Source organism: Calidris pugnax, unplaced genomic scaffold, assembly GCF_001431845.1.
Source record: "Calidris pugnax isolate Ruff unplaced genomic scaffold, ASM143184v1 scaffold103, whole genome shotgun sequence".
NCBI classification, from domain to species: Eukaryota; Metazoa; Chordata; class Aves; order Charadriiformes; family Scolopacidae; genus Calidris; species Calidris pugnax.
The window spans coordinates 6,043,852-6,062,389 of record NW_015090990.1 but is presented as its reverse complement, the minus strand read 5'-3'; the positions used below and the strand labels follow the sequence as shown (position 1 = coordinate 6,062,389).

At 34.5% G+C, this 18,538-nt stretch overlaps 1 protein-coding gene across 3 annotated transcripts in view; it reads left to right on the top strand.

Annotated features, from left to right (window-relative positions):
- LOC106895266 (sodium channel protein type 2 subunit alpha) overlaps positions 1–18,479 on the top strand; it is a 76,683-nt gene extending 58,204 nt beyond the window's left edge. For all 3 annotated transcript variants that reach the window (XM_014954584.1, XM_014954587.1, XM_014954586.1), the window contains exons 22-28: positions 4,176–4,298; positions 6,279–6,560; positions 9,769–9,822; positions 11,057–11,194; positions 12,821–12,925; positions 14,054–14,324; positions 15,156–18,479. In XM_014954584.1, the coding sequence (XP_014810070.1) occupies positions 4,176–4,298; positions 6,279–6,560; positions 9,769–9,822; positions 11,057–11,194; positions 12,821–12,925; positions 14,054–14,324; positions 15,156–16,348 (2,166 nt within the window). In that variant the 3' untranslated portion in view covers positions 16,349–18,479. The remainder of the gene's footprint in view (positions 1–4,175; positions 4,299–6,278; positions 6,561–9,768; positions 9,823–11,056; positions 11,195–12,820; positions 12,926–14,053; positions 14,325–15,155) is intronic.
- Positions 18,480–18,538: the final 59 nt, after the last annotated feature.

The following is an 18,538-nucleotide window of genomic DNA, read 5'->3' as shown; positions in this document are numbered from 1 at the left end:
ATTTGTTCACATTTATCAGTGGTTTAAGCTAAGGGACGGAATTTTGGATGCAGGGACACATTAGCTTTTTTTTAGGAGACAAATTATGGCAGAAATATCCAGTAAAGGCTTGAGACAGCAATATCTTACCCCAGGACAACTAGATGCTACAGAGTATGTCATCCCGTACTTTAGTTTCTGCTCTTACCCCTTTTTCCAGAAGCTGTCAGTCATGAGTATTATGTGTAGTTTTGATGTACAGCTGTAATGACTCTAAGTTCTCTTTGCCACAAACAAAACTAGGAGATAGGACATCAAAGAAGGAGACAGGGAATCCGAGAATACTCAATGAGTTTGTGAATTATTATATTTGTTTGTGTAGTTTGCTACTATGATAGGTAATCTTAGGTAATCTTAAATCTATACTGTTTTATGCTGTATGTTTTTAAACTTTATAATGTACTCCTATAATTTGGTATAGACGCTTTATTTCTAAATTATTGTGTTAATAAATTGTACCTGAATGAAATGGAAATAGGTAACATTTAAAACAAATCATGTATTTGCCAAATACTGTGGGGCAGTAATGAATCTGTAAGTGGAACGAATCTTTGACCTTCCTGAGATTGCTCATGCCTGATAAAATTTCAGTGGGTACAGTTTTTGAACAATGAAATAAATATAGCAAAAAACCCCTCCAATTGGCTTTGCTGTAAAGTACACTAAAAGTTAGTCATATTGATGGCTTATATATTTCTTCATCTAGCTAGAAATGTTTCATGCTTTTTGTTAAAACAGTTGAAGTAATTCAATTAAACTGTGCTCTCAACCTTTTTATTAGCTTTTCAGAATAATTAACTCAGCAGCAACATTCCGGAAAAGATCAGGGTCACATTATACTAATATACTAAATGCTGTATAAGCAGAGTAAGAGGCAACTGTTGCCCCGACAACTTCATAATAGAAATATGAAGATGACCATATTGATGTTTTGGGAAACAGATACAGAAAGAGATGTCACTTCGTCTTCCTAGACAGCCTCATATTTCTTTATGTGTATCCTAACATGGTATACTCTGATAACATTCGATAATCTAAACATTAATGAAATTAATTAAGTCAAAGGGATATTCAGATGATATATGCATGAAACCTAAGGCTCTTGTTCAGTGAGTTAGGGACCAGAATCATAGCTTGCAATTATGCATCTAAACAAAATGAATTTTGAATACTTGCCAGTACAAAACCACAAATGAAGCATTACTCACCAACTACATATAGGAAAAATGGTACTATCTTAGCATAGGACCATAACATAAGAAGGGGTGCCTAAGGCTACATTGGGTCCAGTGTCCTGTCTCCAAATGTCAAAAATGCCTACCTGGAAAACTCATAATATAGTATCTATCTCTCAAAAAATAAGAAAAATCATTAACTTCTCAATAGAAAGAAAAATATTTGGATTTTTTTTCCAAATCTTGCCCTTTATTTTTATTCATAGTTAAGTGTCATATCTGAACACTTAAACTACATAAAAGATAGGATAAGCATTGTTGGAAGCGAGGAGGGCCATATGCCACTGAGGAACTGGAATCAAATCACATAAATTTGCCACCTCACCAAGCAGCACAGAATTCATATGGATTAAAATTTTAGGCCTAAATAGAAATAAAGTCAATGTGGAGCTGTATGACCAATGATCTGGCTTGGATGACAACTCTGAGTGAAGATTTTCAACAGAGCTAATTGTGACTGCTAAGTTTCAAAACATTTTTTGCAACAGATGTCTACATTAGAAGATCCATATGCAAAAATGGGGATATACAACCCTGCAGTTCTAGATGAATGTAAAAGTTCTTTCCACCATTTTCAGTTCATTTTGATTTCTTAAAATTACTGCATCTGCATGCATTCCTGTCTGAAAAGAAAAAAATTAATCTATTTATGAGTGTACAGAGACATTTATTTTCTCACCTACTAGCAACAAAACAGGTGGAACAGATGACAGAAGACCAAGCTAAGAAGACTGAGAAAAACCAGAGCAGTACAGAACAGCTGTATATACTTACGCTGTATATACAATAGAATTAATATCAAAGAATTCCAAGAAAATCTTTGCCTTTCAGTTGAACTGTCCTTCAGAGGAAAATGTGTTGTTTACAATACATGAAGTATTTCTCTGTGAAACAACTTCAGGTTTATGATGTAAGGGCTCTAGCACCATGGTAAGAAAGCTGCGAATAGGTTGAAACGGAAAGCACAAACTAGTCTGGAGAATGATTTGCAAACAGAACCTAAAAACTGCCAATATACATACTGCCGCTGAAGTTACAGGAGCTACAGCAATGTAACTAGCTTGTACAGAGTATTGTTTCTGAAAGATAGCTAAGGCACAGTGCTACTTTGGGAAGAAATGTATAAAATGAAGGAGCCATTAATGTGAGTTCAATTTTGAAAGAGATGTCTTGCACTCTCAGTGAGACATGTTTTTCAATAAATATTTTGTAGGTGTTTTCAGATCTGTAAAATGTGTTGTCTTTACACTAGAGTTTATTGTCATGTCTGGGTATCTCGTTGATATGAGTGAATCAATGAACATTCTTTTAAAAATTCAGAGAATTCCATGTCTTGTCACCTCTGGAATGTATTAAGAGTGTCTAAGGATAAAAAAGAACTCTCTTACTGTAGAATCACAGGACAAAAAATTGTATTAATGACAATTATTAATGACAATGACAATAATTAATGTAAAGGCAGAAATAATAATGTTATCTCTTGTAAGAAAACAGACCTCAGTTAGACTACAGAAAATCAGCAAGATTTTCTTCCAAATATGCTGCTGTCACAGTGAGTTCCTTCACAAATCTTCCAAATATGCTGCTGTCACAGTGAGTTTTTTTTATCCATTACATATAAAAAGCCTTTCCTTTGACAAAAAGAATTTCATCCTGACATGTAATAGGTAGTAAAAGGTAGTAGAAAGGTACAGTGATATGAGTTCACTACAATATTATTTTCTGTTAGATTAATTTGCATAGCAACATAGTAATGAATAACTGATTTCTATCTGCTGTTGGATTGTCGTTTTGAGACATGATCTTTTAACTCTTGAGTTTGTGATTCATCTAATTGTTCTTTATGCATACAAATAACATAGTAGAACACCTTTTCATATAATGGACAAAATCTTGCCACCATTATCAGTGAATGCCTATTTCTGTACAGCCAATTATTTGAAGAAGTCTCTAGGCTAAGGTACAGAAATGAGCATTTGAGGAATTTTTTCAAGGACTGAAATATGCCTATGAAATATGTTCCTTTATGTGTCTTCTATGCTTTTGGTGGTAGAACTGAATAAAATATGAGTAAGGTATGATATTTCCCCATTCCTGTCTCCGAAACGGCTCAAAATAAATTAAATTATTTCACATTAACACTATATAAAACTCAGTTCCATTTGAGAAGCAAATTAATTGCTCCTTCCTGAAGTTGATTGGTTTATAATAAAATCCTTGTAACATGAATCAGGAGCTCACTACTGTTGTAGATAATAAAGCACTTACTGTTATAATGCTAGCATCTGTTAATATCTATCCCACAATATTTTCCTATACTTAGAAGAGAAAAAAGAATTATTGAAAGAGCTGTCAAGCAAGTGAGAAAGTACCACCGCTGTCAATACATATTTCATAGATACCCTGGTGATTGTTGCTGTGAACTGAGTGTCTGACCTAGTATTTATAACAAAAGCTAATTAACCACTATATTATAAATATTAATAATATTGTCAGTAGTTAATAAACTATCCTAATGTATTCAGAATTTTAAAATGCTGAAGGCTGAAACTTAATGAAGTTATTGAAAGTATGACTATTTTGTCTTTAAATATTTCTGACAATGTTATCCTTCACCAACAGTGTGCTTCCATTTGACTGTTAAACCATATCCAGCTATAACAGTCATTTAATAGCATATAGTCCTTCTTCAAACAGGCCTTCATATGACCTCTTGCCTCTCCAGCAAGTATGAGAATTGTGGGATTTGGCCTCCATTGTCACTATAAGCAAGAATGGTGTTTTTGTCATTGTTTTGTCATTGTTAATCTTCCCGTTGATTGAATCTATATTATTTTTAAATAAACAGTGTATAACAATTTTAATAATAACAATAATTTATATATTTCTGTATTCTTGTAGGTCTCATTGGTTAGTTTAATAGCCAATGCTTTGGGCTATTCTGAACTTGGTGCCATTAAATCGCTTCGGACATTAAGAGCTTTAAGACCTTTAAGAGCCTTGTCGCGATTTGAAGGAATGAGGGTGAGATAAAATGAATGAGTCTGAATGAATGCATGAATACAATAATTAATGTAGAAGTGTGATGCTCATGCCTTCTTCAAAGAACTCCAGAATGGGAATGCATGCAAAAATGTCTGGAAAAAAGACATTCTGAAATGTCCTTATACGCAATATGTGTACAGCTTACATTTGGAGATTAGACCTTGAGCTCATTAAATTTGCCTGCTCACTGCTGCATAGTTGTTATCCCAGCCCCTGACTGTTAACATTTCCCTTGATTTGTGGACCTAAACAGAAAAGTAAAAAGACATGAGAAATTTTAGAACAGAGGGTTGGGGTTTTTTTCTCCAGTTTAGCTGGGGACTTCATTTTATAAATTTCTGTAGCTAACTTTAGTTCTCTGTTAGTTTGACGGTGGTTGAGGATGAAACAGGGTCAGCCAGAAAAAACAAAACAAAACAAAACAAAACAAAACAAAACAAAACAAAACAAGGTGAAGAAGCTGACAACAGTGACACACCAGAAACTAAAGCCTCCCTGCAGCTCAGTCTACCTGGGGAAAAAAAAATCCACACTAAACGCCATAGTATTAGGGAAAGGTTCTCTGAACAAATACCTGAAATAAGGATGGGGTTGGAAGTATAGAAGGGGAGAGATGCAAAATCATTGTCTCAGGCAGTGTCCTTTGTTTCACATGAATGCGTCTGCTGCCATCTTACCTCTCCTCCTACACGTCTAAATCACTGCTTTTGAGGAAATTATTATTTTTGTATTCTGCCAATCTGACAAAAAAACCCACCAAACTCTTACAAGCTATCTGCTGAAAATGCAGACTATGCTATTGCCTGGAAAAGCTGATGCATAAAACATTAACAAGGTAATGTTATTAAGAAATCTCCTTTGAATCTTTCACCTTAAAATACTCAGATGCTGCAATACATGTTTATAGTTTGGTCATAGGTCTTAAGCTCCCAAATAAATAGTGTGGTTCCTGTGTAGGTTGAGTGTGCTGATACCGTCTGGAGGTGGCCACAGTAGCCAGTGTAAAGGAGTGTGTCTGGTGGCCATTACTGCTATGTTCGACATGATTTGCATTGCAAACAACACATAAGTCCCTATCTAATAAATGGGCAAAACCTCTATTGATCTTAAACTACTTTCAGAGAAATTAGTAAATTGAAAAATACTACTATTTTTGAAACTGTAAACTAAAATCTACTGCAGTCTACTGATTTGGTAGAAAATTATTGTCCAAATATCTGCAGCTTTCTTTTAATTCAATCACAATAAGAGAAAAATTTTGTCAAGGGATATTATCTGATCTTTTACTGCCACAGGCCCATATAGAGTAGCTCAACTGTAAATGCAGCCAAGTTAAACAAAAGCCGTAACAGGTATGTGTAAGAGCAACTACAGTGAGCCAGGTAGTTTAAACCAGGACTTATAGCAGATGCTGTTAATAAAAACTAAATAAGATATGCTTAACTATGTTACGCTGTATGTAGATGCTAAAATAAACTGATGGCAATATATCCGTTATGTTTCTGAGAATAAAATCATTAGTAATGATTGCTTTATGTGCAGATTTTTATTTCACATTTTACATTTTTATTCAGTTTTCCATATCATCATTCTTTGATCTTTTCCTTGTTTATTTTCTATTTATAGATTTTGATTTGTATGGTTGGAATTTAACACTTATTTCTCTCTTTTTCTCTAGAGCACACAAATTCTAAGAATCCATCTTGCTACTAACAGGTTTTCTTTTGCTTTTTGAGTTTTTTTCAGACATTTGCGTTGTCTTGGTTTCCATATTTTTTTATTTCTTGCTTTTTGCAATCTCATTAGTGTTTTTATTGAACCTTAAATAATGTTTTCCTGATAAATTTCATGTAATATTTTAACTGTTCATTCCCTATTAATGCTGTTTTAACATTTTAAAAGTATTTTTATTTTTCTGTTCACAAACTAAGTGGCTATTTTGTCTAATTTGTACACTAGGTGGTTGTAAATGCCCTTGTAGGAGCAATTCCATCTATCATGAATGTATTGCTGGTTTGTCTTATATTCTGGCTCATCTTCAGCATCATGGGAGTAAATTTGTTTGCTGGCAAATTCTATCACTGTGTCAACACCACGACTGGTGAGATGTTTGACGTCAGTGATGTCAACAATTATACTCAGTGTGAGGAACTCATCAAAAACAATCAAAGTGCCCGATGGAAAAATGTGAAAGTAAACTTTGATAACGTAGGAGCTGGATATCTTGCTCTGCTTCAAGTAGTAAGTAAATTTTATGTTTCATTTTTGCTCTTTTTTAAAGAAGTCTAGGAAAAATGGTCATTAAGACTGTTAGCTAGTCAAATAATTTCTTCATAGCCATGATGTACAGCTTACACAACTCTAGTGCATTGTTACCTGTAATTTTTGTATTAATGATAGTAGAATAACTTTCCATTCCAAGGCTAGGCAATACAGTCTCATCATTATGATAATAATGTGAAAATAATAAGTGTAAAAGGTACAAGAATCTTTTTAGTGGTGCACAATATAAACTTCAGGAATGAAGTTCATGAGTCTTGCTATGGTGGACAAGGGTCAGAGGTCCCTTCAATTATTAAAAAGGTCTCTCCACTCCTTTATGAGCTCAGTTATGTTTTAAGACAAGAGGGCAGATAGCAGCTTAAAAGAGGGCAGACGTCCTAACTGACCATGTGGTCTGAAGTGACCAACCACCACCAATTCCTCACACATAACCTGTTCCTACGTATCATTACACATCCACAGCAACCTTCTTTCACAGTAAAAATCCATTAACCTAGGTACTTTTGACACTGAAATAGTTTTTGTTTTGTCAACAGCCTGATCGAGGCAGAGTGGATTTTTCTTCATGTCTATACTCATCTAAGGAACCAGTTTGTAAGTTAGGTGGTAAAAATAAAAATATATCAACCTGGTGTCTCCATGGCAGATATTTGTTTAATAGGGGGTTGATTTTCCAGACCTAAAAGTGGGTTTAGGGTAAGGAATCATAAATAATGCAAGATCGGAGATTGGGGCACTCAGTGTTTCATGTAACATGTAGTCAATTCTTTCTCTATTATCGTAATACTTGTGTAAGAGGTCTGAAATCCTCTGAAAGAAGTAGGAGCTGCCCATGAGAAGAATATGGATAGTTACTGACAGACAGATCCTAATTGAGTATTAGGTCTGATTAATCACGTAACACTTTCTCTTGATGTTTGCAGACAAACAGCACTTGCTACTAAAATAAATATATTTCATTAAGAAGTACATGAAACTACAAAGACATTCAACTGTGGGTAAAATAGAAAAATGTAAAATACTTCTATCACAAAAAATCCTCTTGACTTATAACTATCGTATTCCATTGATGCTTGTTAAAGAGTGATTATAACATACTAAATACTCTGTTACATATAGTATTATCCTTGTGAAGCATTAGATGTTATTGTATTGCATGGCACATTCATTCCATTAATTACTGCAATTTATACAATTTCTGTAAATTGTATTTCCCCTTCAAGTCCTTTTCCTATGCACTGTGCTACAGAAACATCTTTCTTCTAGGTACTGAGCATACCTTTTATTTATGCCAGAGAAATAAAGACCTTAGCTCTTTACAGGCCTCTTGGCTTAGAATGGAGCTTCTGATAGCTGATATCTGACCCAAAACACAAGAAAGAAGGAAATAAATTATGTTTAGATGATTGAACTTTGCAGAATCACTTGTCTGTAAGTTGACATACAGCTTCACTTTATGAAAAGATGTCAGAATGTCATGGGATTGTTACTGCTCTGATATCACCAAGGTATCTAACAATGACAAGCTTGTCCCTCCTATCCCAGAGCAGATCAGTATCCCCAGCTGACCTTGATTCCCAAATTAACTACCTGGCTTAAAACGTTTTGCCTCTAAAGGCAATGTAACTTTCATATGCTGAGTAGTAGTACTGGATGATGATTCTAATCCTCTGACTTCAGATCTCATCGCTACCCTTGTACTAGAGATTAAAGCAAACCATCTTATTACCAATACTTGCCTCTGAAGATGTATAGGGAAAACTCTAGTCTCTTGAGGCTGTCTCTAAATGTCATATCTGTCACCCAACCAGACACTGTTGGTCTTTAATTACTACATCACTACTGTGGACCTTTCGTTCTTCTCTGTCATTATTTCTTTTTGTTCTGATTTTTCATTATTTTCCTTTCAAATATTCCCTTCCTCCCTTTTCCTACTCAGGGATCCTTGAGCATGTATCATGTCACCTCTTCAGCTGATTGTCTCTATTGACATTCTCCCTCCTTTCTTCTCTTATATTTATTGCTCGTATCAAACTCTGCTCGTCTTCTAATGGTGCTATGCAAAGGGCACCAAATGCCTGTCAGTTGTCAACTGAGCCAGGAAGACCTGTGAAGCCTGGTTCCAAGCATGCCTTCTTAGTAAATTTCTATTGCACTGCAAGATTCAGGAGGACATGAATATTCCCAGAGTGGAAGTTTTCTCCTGTGAAAACTAGCAGCTGTACCAAAGTACCAGAGCTACTTCTGGCGAACACAGATGCAAATGTACTCCTTGGGATGGTTCCTCCCCAGAATCTCCTCAGGAGAGATGCTCTTTATCTGTTAATTTCACAGACTTTTTCGCTCTTTTTTTTCTTTATTGTGAATAAGCTTGGAAACACTGGCTAATGAGCAGGCACTCTACACCTTCAATTAGCATGTCACACCAACCCCTTGGTGTTCCTCAGAAAGTGGACGTTCCACAGCCATGAAAATCGCTTCCTTAGAGCAATGATGAAAGATATGTTTTACTCTTCTTACTCTTTATTCTACCTAGACAAGGCTCTATAGGAACTCAGCCCAAAGTTTTATAAAAGTTAATCACAGCTCTTTCACAGTTCACTTTTTGTTCTTGTCTAAATCTTATCCCTCGAGAACCAATGTATATCTTTATCATGAACAGAGTCTATTCATTTTAGTTATGTGGGATTAAAGCAATTCTAAAAATACCATGGCAGTTTTGCTGTAGCAAAAATATTCAGATGCATGTTGGTATCTGTCCAGAAGCTGTATTGCTGACTCCATCAATTCATGCTGAAAACTTGATAAAATTGTTGTCACTGTGAGTGATTCTAGTAGATTCTACCTGAACACTTCCAGCATTAATGTCTATCTGAGTCTACTATTCTTCATCTGCAAAGGAAGCATCTGCAGCTCTAAACATACTGTGCCCTCTCTGAGACCTTCAGAGCCTGATTTTTTTATATTTTTGGAGAATACCTTAAAAATAATTTCTCAAAAAACCTAGTGTTACTCTGAAAAATATTTTATTATGCCTGTGTATTAAATGTGGTTTGTAAATTTAGAGGTGACTTTATTAAAAGTTAAGGTCCAAATGCTGTGACCTAGTTATTTTCCACATTACGGATTTTTACAGGGAAGATAAAAAACTGTATTTTATTTCTAGGCTACTTTCAAAGGATGGATGGATATTATGTATGCTGCTGTTGATTCACGAGATGTAAGTGTAAGACTTTCAAAGATCATTCGCTGGTTATATTCTGCTGTAGAGTATAGAATTTTAACAGCTACACATACGATAACATTAAAGTTATAATCAGCACCAATATATATTTTTTCCAGGCACTAACTCTTCCTAACTTCATTAATCTTAAAATTTGTATCAGAAAGAATTAATTCCTCTTCCTTCTGTTTAGCCAAATAAGTTGAATTAAGTTAAATGGACTTTTTTTAAAAAAACCTAATGTTAATGAAAAAAACAAAGAAGTGTTTTTTTTAACCACTTCCTTTGGTAATCATGAGTATGAATTAATTTAAGATTATATAATGTAATTATTATATATTGAATATATTAATCTTGTTTTATAATTTGTAACTGTGCATGTCATTCTTTCTTTAGGTTGAACGCTTATGCTATCTAGCTATTTAAGTGCAATTAGATTTTAAGGTTGAAGATCATCTGTTAAGTTTTCTAGAGATTACAACTTTATCTTGGCTACAAAACTAAACCTATGTTTACCTTATACAAAAAAGTGCAACACAGATGCCTGAACTAGTTCTATACAGCTTAGGATATAGTCACACTAGTGATATCCATCATCACACAGTGACAACTGTGTCCCAGAGTAATATATCCTGATTCATTAACTTCAGCATTTCTACACTCTAGCACATTGTGCAGTAGAGGTGCAAGTGTTGAGACGTAGAACCTGGAAGAATCAAAAAAAACCCTCCTTAACAATTTGCCTCAATTTATTGGATTTCGCAAAACACAGACTCACTAGAAATTTGCTGAAAGCACGTGCTCTTAGCTGGACATAAGAACACTCACATAAAACCAAAAGAGTTCCAGGGAGATTTAGGTGATAGTAAAACTGATTGATTCAGTTGCATGAAAATATACTGAACACAATATAAAATTTTTATATTTGTGCTGTTAAAATTTTAAGTACTAATGACTGCTTTCAGTTCCACATTGCTACATCCTTCCATATAAGGAACTTCATGTGTATGTACATACATAAACATATCTGTGTGCACATTTACTTTAAAATTCCAGATGAGTAATCATTGTCAGCTTCCAGTTCTCCAAATATTGATTAGAATGGACATGTTGGGTCTTTTTTACAACTGAATGCTTTTCTAACTGAGATAGCATATACCTATTCATAAATTATATATTATTTTTTACATCTAGTATTCTCATGGGTAATAAAATTTATAATCTTTTGTAGGTAGAAGATCAACCTAAATATGAGGACAACTTGTACATGTACCTTTATTTTGTCATCTTTATCATATTTGGATCATTCTTTACCTTGAACCTTTTCATTGGTGTCATTATAGACAACTTCAACCAACAAAAAAAGAAGATAAGTATTTTAAATGTGTCCATAGTGCTATTACTGACTTATTTATGTAAAGCTAATAAAAATCAAAAAGTATTTCAAGTCCTTGCATAAAAATGTCTCTTTTTTAAACATCATCTGTGATAAATTTGTTGATGTGATTCTGACAAGCAAAGAGGGACAAATCATGAATTGGTTCATAATAATTTGCAAATTGTGTAAGAGATAAAAAGAAAGTTCAAAAAGGGAATCTGCATTAGTCTTTTGATTAGATGGAATATTATCTGTCATGGAGGAATTTCTTATTTAATTAACTTTAAAGAATTAAGATAAATTAATTTTAATTAATATTATAAACTGTTGACGCTTAATGAAGATACAATATGGCACCGTGTTCATGAAATAGGTAATATTATAGGTAATGCAAACTGATTAAAACAGTTGGTTAAGAGTAAATCAAATAGACCTGGCATGAAAAGGCTTAAAGTAAAAATGTGTACAAAAAGAGCTCTGTTTTTCTAATACTTTTGTGATAAATTAGATGAACTTTTTAGACACATAAACAATCCATAATTTATTTGCAATAATACAGCAAAGGTATAAAAGGAAGGATATTTTTTGACATAAAAGCATGTTTAAAATAATTATATTGATAATGCATATAGCTTTATTTAAAATAACTTTAAAAATCTAAAAATACAAATAATCACATTTAAATTATTTTGAAGCCTTGTGATTCTTAGCCTTCAACTGGGAAAAAAAAATAGAACCTCAGCATCATTCTAAATCTTTGTATGCTGTTTCATATGATTTGGTTTTGTCCGCTTGCCAAATAAAAAGAAGCAATAGCATGCTGGTAAAAGTCAATGGTGAACTAGAGGAATTTTTCCTTATGGAAGTATTCTTCAGCTTCTTAAAAGAGCCATAAATACATATGTCTTTGGATTTGACATCCAGTTTAGCAGACAGTGACTTTAACATTGTGTTTCCATCTGACTTAGTTCAGACTCATCAATAACCAAATTTACATTATACTGAAATTCAGTCAGTCAGTTGCACATCTGACTGGCAGCATTTGCATCTGCAAGCAGAGGCTAATCTGAGTTAGTCAAGGTTCCAGTGGTGTTTTGATTAATAATTTGCTACGGCATGATTTGGACCACTTTTAAGTTTATATCAAAGATGCTGTCATTAAAACCCTCATTAAAACCTTAGACCCAAATACTCTCCATTGACTCAACTTATGCTTCAAAGTTACCCCATTTTTAGCCCTGGCTAGCTGTAATCCTAGAAGTCTTTCTAGAATTTAGGACATGTAAGGCACCAGTCAGGCTCCTATGCACTAACCATATCCTAATCAGCAACTTATTTAATAGCATCAGTATAGTAAAAATCATTTTAGCCATGTCAGCAAAAGTGAGCACAAAGACACAGGAAAAACTCAACTGTCAGCCTGGCAAGGCACCAGTACCGCAGGGGTTTTTTGTGTTAAGAATGCATACGAGCATCCACACTGTAAATACTTGAAAAAAATAACTTTTGTTATATAAATCAAATATTAATGTAATATTATTTTACAGAGAGTCATATTGTAGTTAAATGTTGTATGTACGGACAAGATAGTAATTAGTTTTTATATTATTTCTTTACTTTGGAGGTCAGGATATATTTATGACAGAAGAACAAAAGAAATATTACAATGCAATGAAAAAACTGGGATCCAAAAAGCCACAGAAACCTATACCAAGGCCAGTGGTAAGAGTTATTTGAGTTATTTTTAATACCCCTAATATTAAATACTTATTTGGGAATATGATTTCAGCTGACAAGAGAAAGTTATATGTTTGGAAAGAAAATACTTTCTCCATTTATTTTCTTGCAAGGGTAGACTTTGTCGTGTCCACCCCCCCGCCTTTTTTTTTAATTCAGCAGACTAGATCCTTCATGTTTCATTTAAAAACATACACTCTGAAGTATGATCTATAGGATTTAATAAGGTTAATGTGATAAATTTCATAATTCCTTGCCTAAATCCTAGAAAAAGTGAAGTTGATTGGATAATTTATTGATTTTTGTTAACCAAAGATAAACTTCATTTTCTGTTCTGAATTCTCCCAGAGAATTTGTAGGAAATGGGGATGCAGTGGCCCTTGCTGCTGAAGACAGAAGCGGCAATGGTCACCTAATGTGAAAGAAAAAGATAGATGTAGATAATCTTACAGAATAAAAGAATGCTCCACTGAATAAAGCACAAACTAGGATAAATCCGTCTCAAAGATAAGAAACTACTCTGTTATTTACTGAACTCCTACAGTGTACAGAAAAAATAAAAAATTGGCTGCACCTTATGCACTGAGGGGTTAAAAATAGTCTTTATAAGGAGAGACATATGGCAATAAACATTTAGCTAAGTACTAAAGGAAAACTAGGATATTGCAGTCATAGTGTGTTTGAGACATGCTTCAGTGGTCCAATGATCTCACCAAGCACGATTTGCTTAGGGAAGAGAGAGACATCTCTGGGAGTTAGTATTCTAAAAGCATCTAAGAATAAAGATCAGAAAATGAATTTCTATTTGGCTGGTACTCTTGCTGGGTATCAAGTTATAATACCTTTATAACACCAATAATACAAATTCACAATGTTATTACCATTATTATTGCACTGTTTCCCTTCCTGTCCCTTCAGCCAACAGCAGTAGACTTCTTGATCCGCTCTACCAGGATGAGACAAACCACCATGGGTTTGGCGTATACTAACAGATGTATTGTGAATGGGTCTTGCTCTGCACTCCTAATCTTGCAGGAACTTTCTTTCCTATTTGGCATTTGTAAAGGCAAATATTTTCAGAGTATAAACTGTATTCCATCTTTGTTTTTGCAGAACAAATTCCAAGGCATGGTCTTTGATTTTGTAACCAAACAAGTATTTGACATCAGCATCATGATACTCATCTGCCTTAACATGGTCACAATGATGGTAGAAACAGATGATCAGAGTAAAGAAATGGAAACAATTTTATCCCGGATTAACCTTGTGTTCATTATCCTTTTCACTGGAGAATTTGTCCTGAAATTGATTTCACTTCGCCATTACTATTTCACTATCGGCTGGAATATTTTTGATTTTGTAGTTGTGATTCTCTCCATAGTAGGTAAGAGCAATTCCCTTTCAAGAAAGTAGTGGAAGGAAAAGGGAACATTTGTTTCAAGGCTGTTATGATACTGAATATGAATTTTTCTGTTTCCTATATGACTTACATGTTGATTCAGATCTTCACACTTTATAGCACACAATATGAAATGTTGCATATAAAATTTTCATCTCTCCCATTAGATTCACTGGCATTATCCACATCAAAAGACAGAAATGAACTACTTGGCACGTTAGATTAACATGCAGAAATATAAAGTAGAAAGTTTAGTAGTATATGTGAACTAACCATAAATTTGCTTTCAGTACTAAAACTTAAAAGTATGTGAAGGGGGTGAAATTTTTAATTGCTTTTGCTAACTAAGGTGTTGGTGAAAATTTAGGTATCTGTCAACTAAAAGCTCATGACTCTCCAAGGTGCAAATTAGTTGTGTGACAAAACTTAAGTCTTAAAGAGGCATACACCTGATAGAGGCTGTGCTGATACAGTGTAGATCATCAGGTAAAAGAAATAATTAATTTGCAGAAATTAATCCAATATAGTCCTTCATAAAAGACAGTAATAGGCTCACCTTCAAGAACTAATTAAATCTAAGACAGGAACTTCTCTTTCCAGGATTATTTCCATTTTCCTAGATAGCATTTCAACATAAGGAAGGTGCTTTCACCTTAATAACAGCTTTCGATAAAATGTAGTAACTTGCATGAATTTTTGCTCTAACACAGACTCCCTATATTGATTGGTTTGAGATAGCAACAAATCAATCTTTCTATAGGTAAAGAATGAACAAATTTAAAATTATATTTTAAATATTCACTTTTATTTCTTTAGGTATGTTCTTAGCCGAGATGATTGAGAAATATTTTGTCTCCCCCACGCTATTCCGAGTGATCCGACTCGCCAGAATCGGTCGAATCCTGCGTCTCATTAAAGGCGCCAAGGGAATCCGCACTCTGCTTTTTGCTTTGATGATGTCTCTTCCTGCTTTGTTCAACATTGGTCTGCTGCTCTTCCTGGTCATGTTTATCTATGCCATCTTTGGCATGTCCAACTTTGCCTATGTTAAGAGGGAAGTTGGGATTGATGACATGTTCAACTTTGAAACGTTTGGCAACAGCATGATCTGCCTCTTTCAAATCACCACATCTGCTGGCTGGGATGGTTTGCTGGCCCCAATTCTTAACAGTGGGGAGCCAGACTGCGACCCCCATAAAGATCATCCGGGGAGCTCTGTGAAAGGCGACTGTGGCAACCCTTCTGTTGGGATTTTCTTCTTTGTCAGCTACATTATCATATCATTTCTGGTAGTGGTGAACATGTACATTGCTGTGATTTTGGAGAACTTCAGTGTTGCTACTGAAGAAAGCGCTGAACCCTTGAGTGAGGATGACTTTGAGATGTTCTATGAAGTCTGGGAGAAGTTTGATCCCGATGCAACACAATTCATAGAGTTCAGTAAGCTATCAGATTTTGCAGCATCTTTAGATCCTCCTCTTCTTATAGCAAAACCAAACAAAGTCCAGCTTATTGCAATGGATCTGCCCATGGTAAGCGGCGACAGAATTCACTGCCTTGACATCTTGTTTGCTTTCACGAAGCGTGTTTTGGGGGAAAGTGGGGAGATGGACGCCCTCAGAATACAGATGGAAGATCGGTTTATGGCAGCCAATCCTTCTAAAGTCTCCTATGAACCTATTACAACCACATTAAAACGAAAACAGGAGGAAGTATCTGCTGTCATTATTCAGCGTGCTTACAGGTGTTACCTTTTAAAGCAAAAAGTTAAAAAGGTGTCTAGTATATATAACAGAAATAAAAACAAAGAAGAAGATGGACCAGTTATAAAAGAGATAATTATTGATAAACTAAATGGGAACTCCACTCCAGAAAAAACGGATGAGAGTTCCTCTACAACTTCCCCACCTTCTTATGACAGTGTAACAAAGCCAGACAAAGAAAAATATGAAAAAGATAAAGCAGAAAAGAACTACAAAGGTAAAGATGTCAGGGAAAATAAAAAATAAAGATCTAAGAATTCTGCTTGTGGGACAACTTGTTTACAGTCTTTGAGAATGAAGCATCAGCTGGACTCCTGCAGGAGGTTTATGCCAAACTGACAGTTTTTACACATATATATGTGCGTGTGTGTGCGCGCGTGCGTGTGTGCGTATATATACATTATATATATACTTAAGGTCAGTGCCTATAACAAAACAGTGAACCTTCATCATCAAACTGTGACTCTGTGAATCAGGGTAACAAACTTGACAAGAGGTTACTGTTTTCACTACAGCTGACACTACTAAGAATGAGGGAAAAAGTGGCTCCACAGAGAAAACGGAGCATGAAATGCGTGCAAAGCGATACTTTTTTGTGTTTCATATACTGCAAAACATGTAGAACAGTAATTATCTTCACTGTTTGTAATGCAACTGCTACACTTGTCATATTTTTACAAAATTAGTATTAGTGTATTTACCATTTTTTAATTCACGAGTTGTTTACTATTATATGTGACTATTTTTGTAATAGGTTTTACGTTGGGGAAAGAGGTATGAGGAGCAGGTGTTCTACTCTCAGATTCTCTATAATGTACAGCTAGAATTGATTTGCATAGGCATTCTGCACTTGTCAATCATGCATAAATAAAAATATGACATTGCACAAAGCTAAAGATTTTAAGAATTTCCATGTTTCAGGGTTGCTCTAAAATTTGAGGTGTTCTAACTACATGTACGGCTGGATCCAGATTACGTGCATCCAGATTAATGTCCCTGGAAAGTCTCCTCTAATTTACAGGAATCTGCAATGACTTATTTTTATGCAAATCATTAAACATGAACAAGTTCTTGTTTTTGTTAAAATATTCACAGTTTAAAAAATACTGTGCAATTTCTGCACTGGAAAAATAGCTTCACCAAAATATACCCGGGGGTTGGTGGTATTTTTTTTGGTTTTATTGGTTTTCTTTAAACAGCTCAATTTTTTTCCTAGACTGTTCTTTAGTTACTGTTTTCTCTCAATGTGGCAAACATCCAATGAATCAATAAAATACCCTTTTCCATGTAAATATTAACAGAATACTGTCGTGCATATTTGAGTACAGAATTAAATGGCTTTGCCACATTGAACTGCATTAGATATGTACCACAGTATGGGTAATTTGCAAGAGCTCAACAGGACATGTTATATTCTACGTCATTATAGATAGTTTGGCGAGTATCACTGATGCATGTCAATGCTTTTGCTGCTCTATCTTGGTCCTTCCACTGCCCACAGTCTCCATTATAGGAAGCCATGTATCAGTGGTGAAGTGAATCAAATTGTCCAACCAGACCTCATTCTTTCAAATCATTAAGCAATAGTTTGCAGCTATTTATGAACTTCTTTAGTTTTACATTTTAAGTTTGAAGTGGCTACTATATGGTGTAGAATCAGACTGTACAGGCCATATTGCAAACTGTTTAACCTGTTGAAAATGTGGTTAGCATATATAAATAATGTAAAGAAATACCATTTGGCAACAGTTTTGTATATAAGAAAAGTGTCTTGAAGTTTCAATCACTGTTTCTTATATTTCTTTCCTCATTCATTTGGCTTACTTTCTAACCACGGTAATTTCAAACTGGCATCATCACACTATGAGGAAAAGAGTGAGTATTTGTAGACTATCTTGTTTTAATATTATATTTGCATATATTTCAATGTGAAGTAAATTGTGTAAATCTGGAACCCAGCTTGTTTCCAAATAGTTATATCTGATAACGGGACATAGCAAGGAAAGTATTAGGGGAATGTGCGAATTTCTAGCGCTGTTTGCATCAGAAGTTCCAAGATAGTCTCATTGTTCATGAAATCCTTGCTATCTTGCAGTGTCTGTTTACATAGCCTATTCTTTTTGGATCACGCTGCACTAGACTTGTACAAATAGGATCCACAATATTTTCCAAGAACAAACAGCACATTTGTAAAATCAAGATCAGGACATTTTTTGTTTCATACACAAGCTAACATTAAATGTAGATTTTTTTTTTCTTTTACAAATGCTTTTGACTTGTAATGTGTTGGTGAAATGCATGCAGGAAACTGTTATTATAAACAACATAAACAATATTACAAATGAGCCAAAAAATAAAGATTTCATTTTTTATTGTATTTATTTTTATTTGTCTCTGTCCTTCTGATGGTTAAAGCAAGAAAAAAACTGGCTTTGG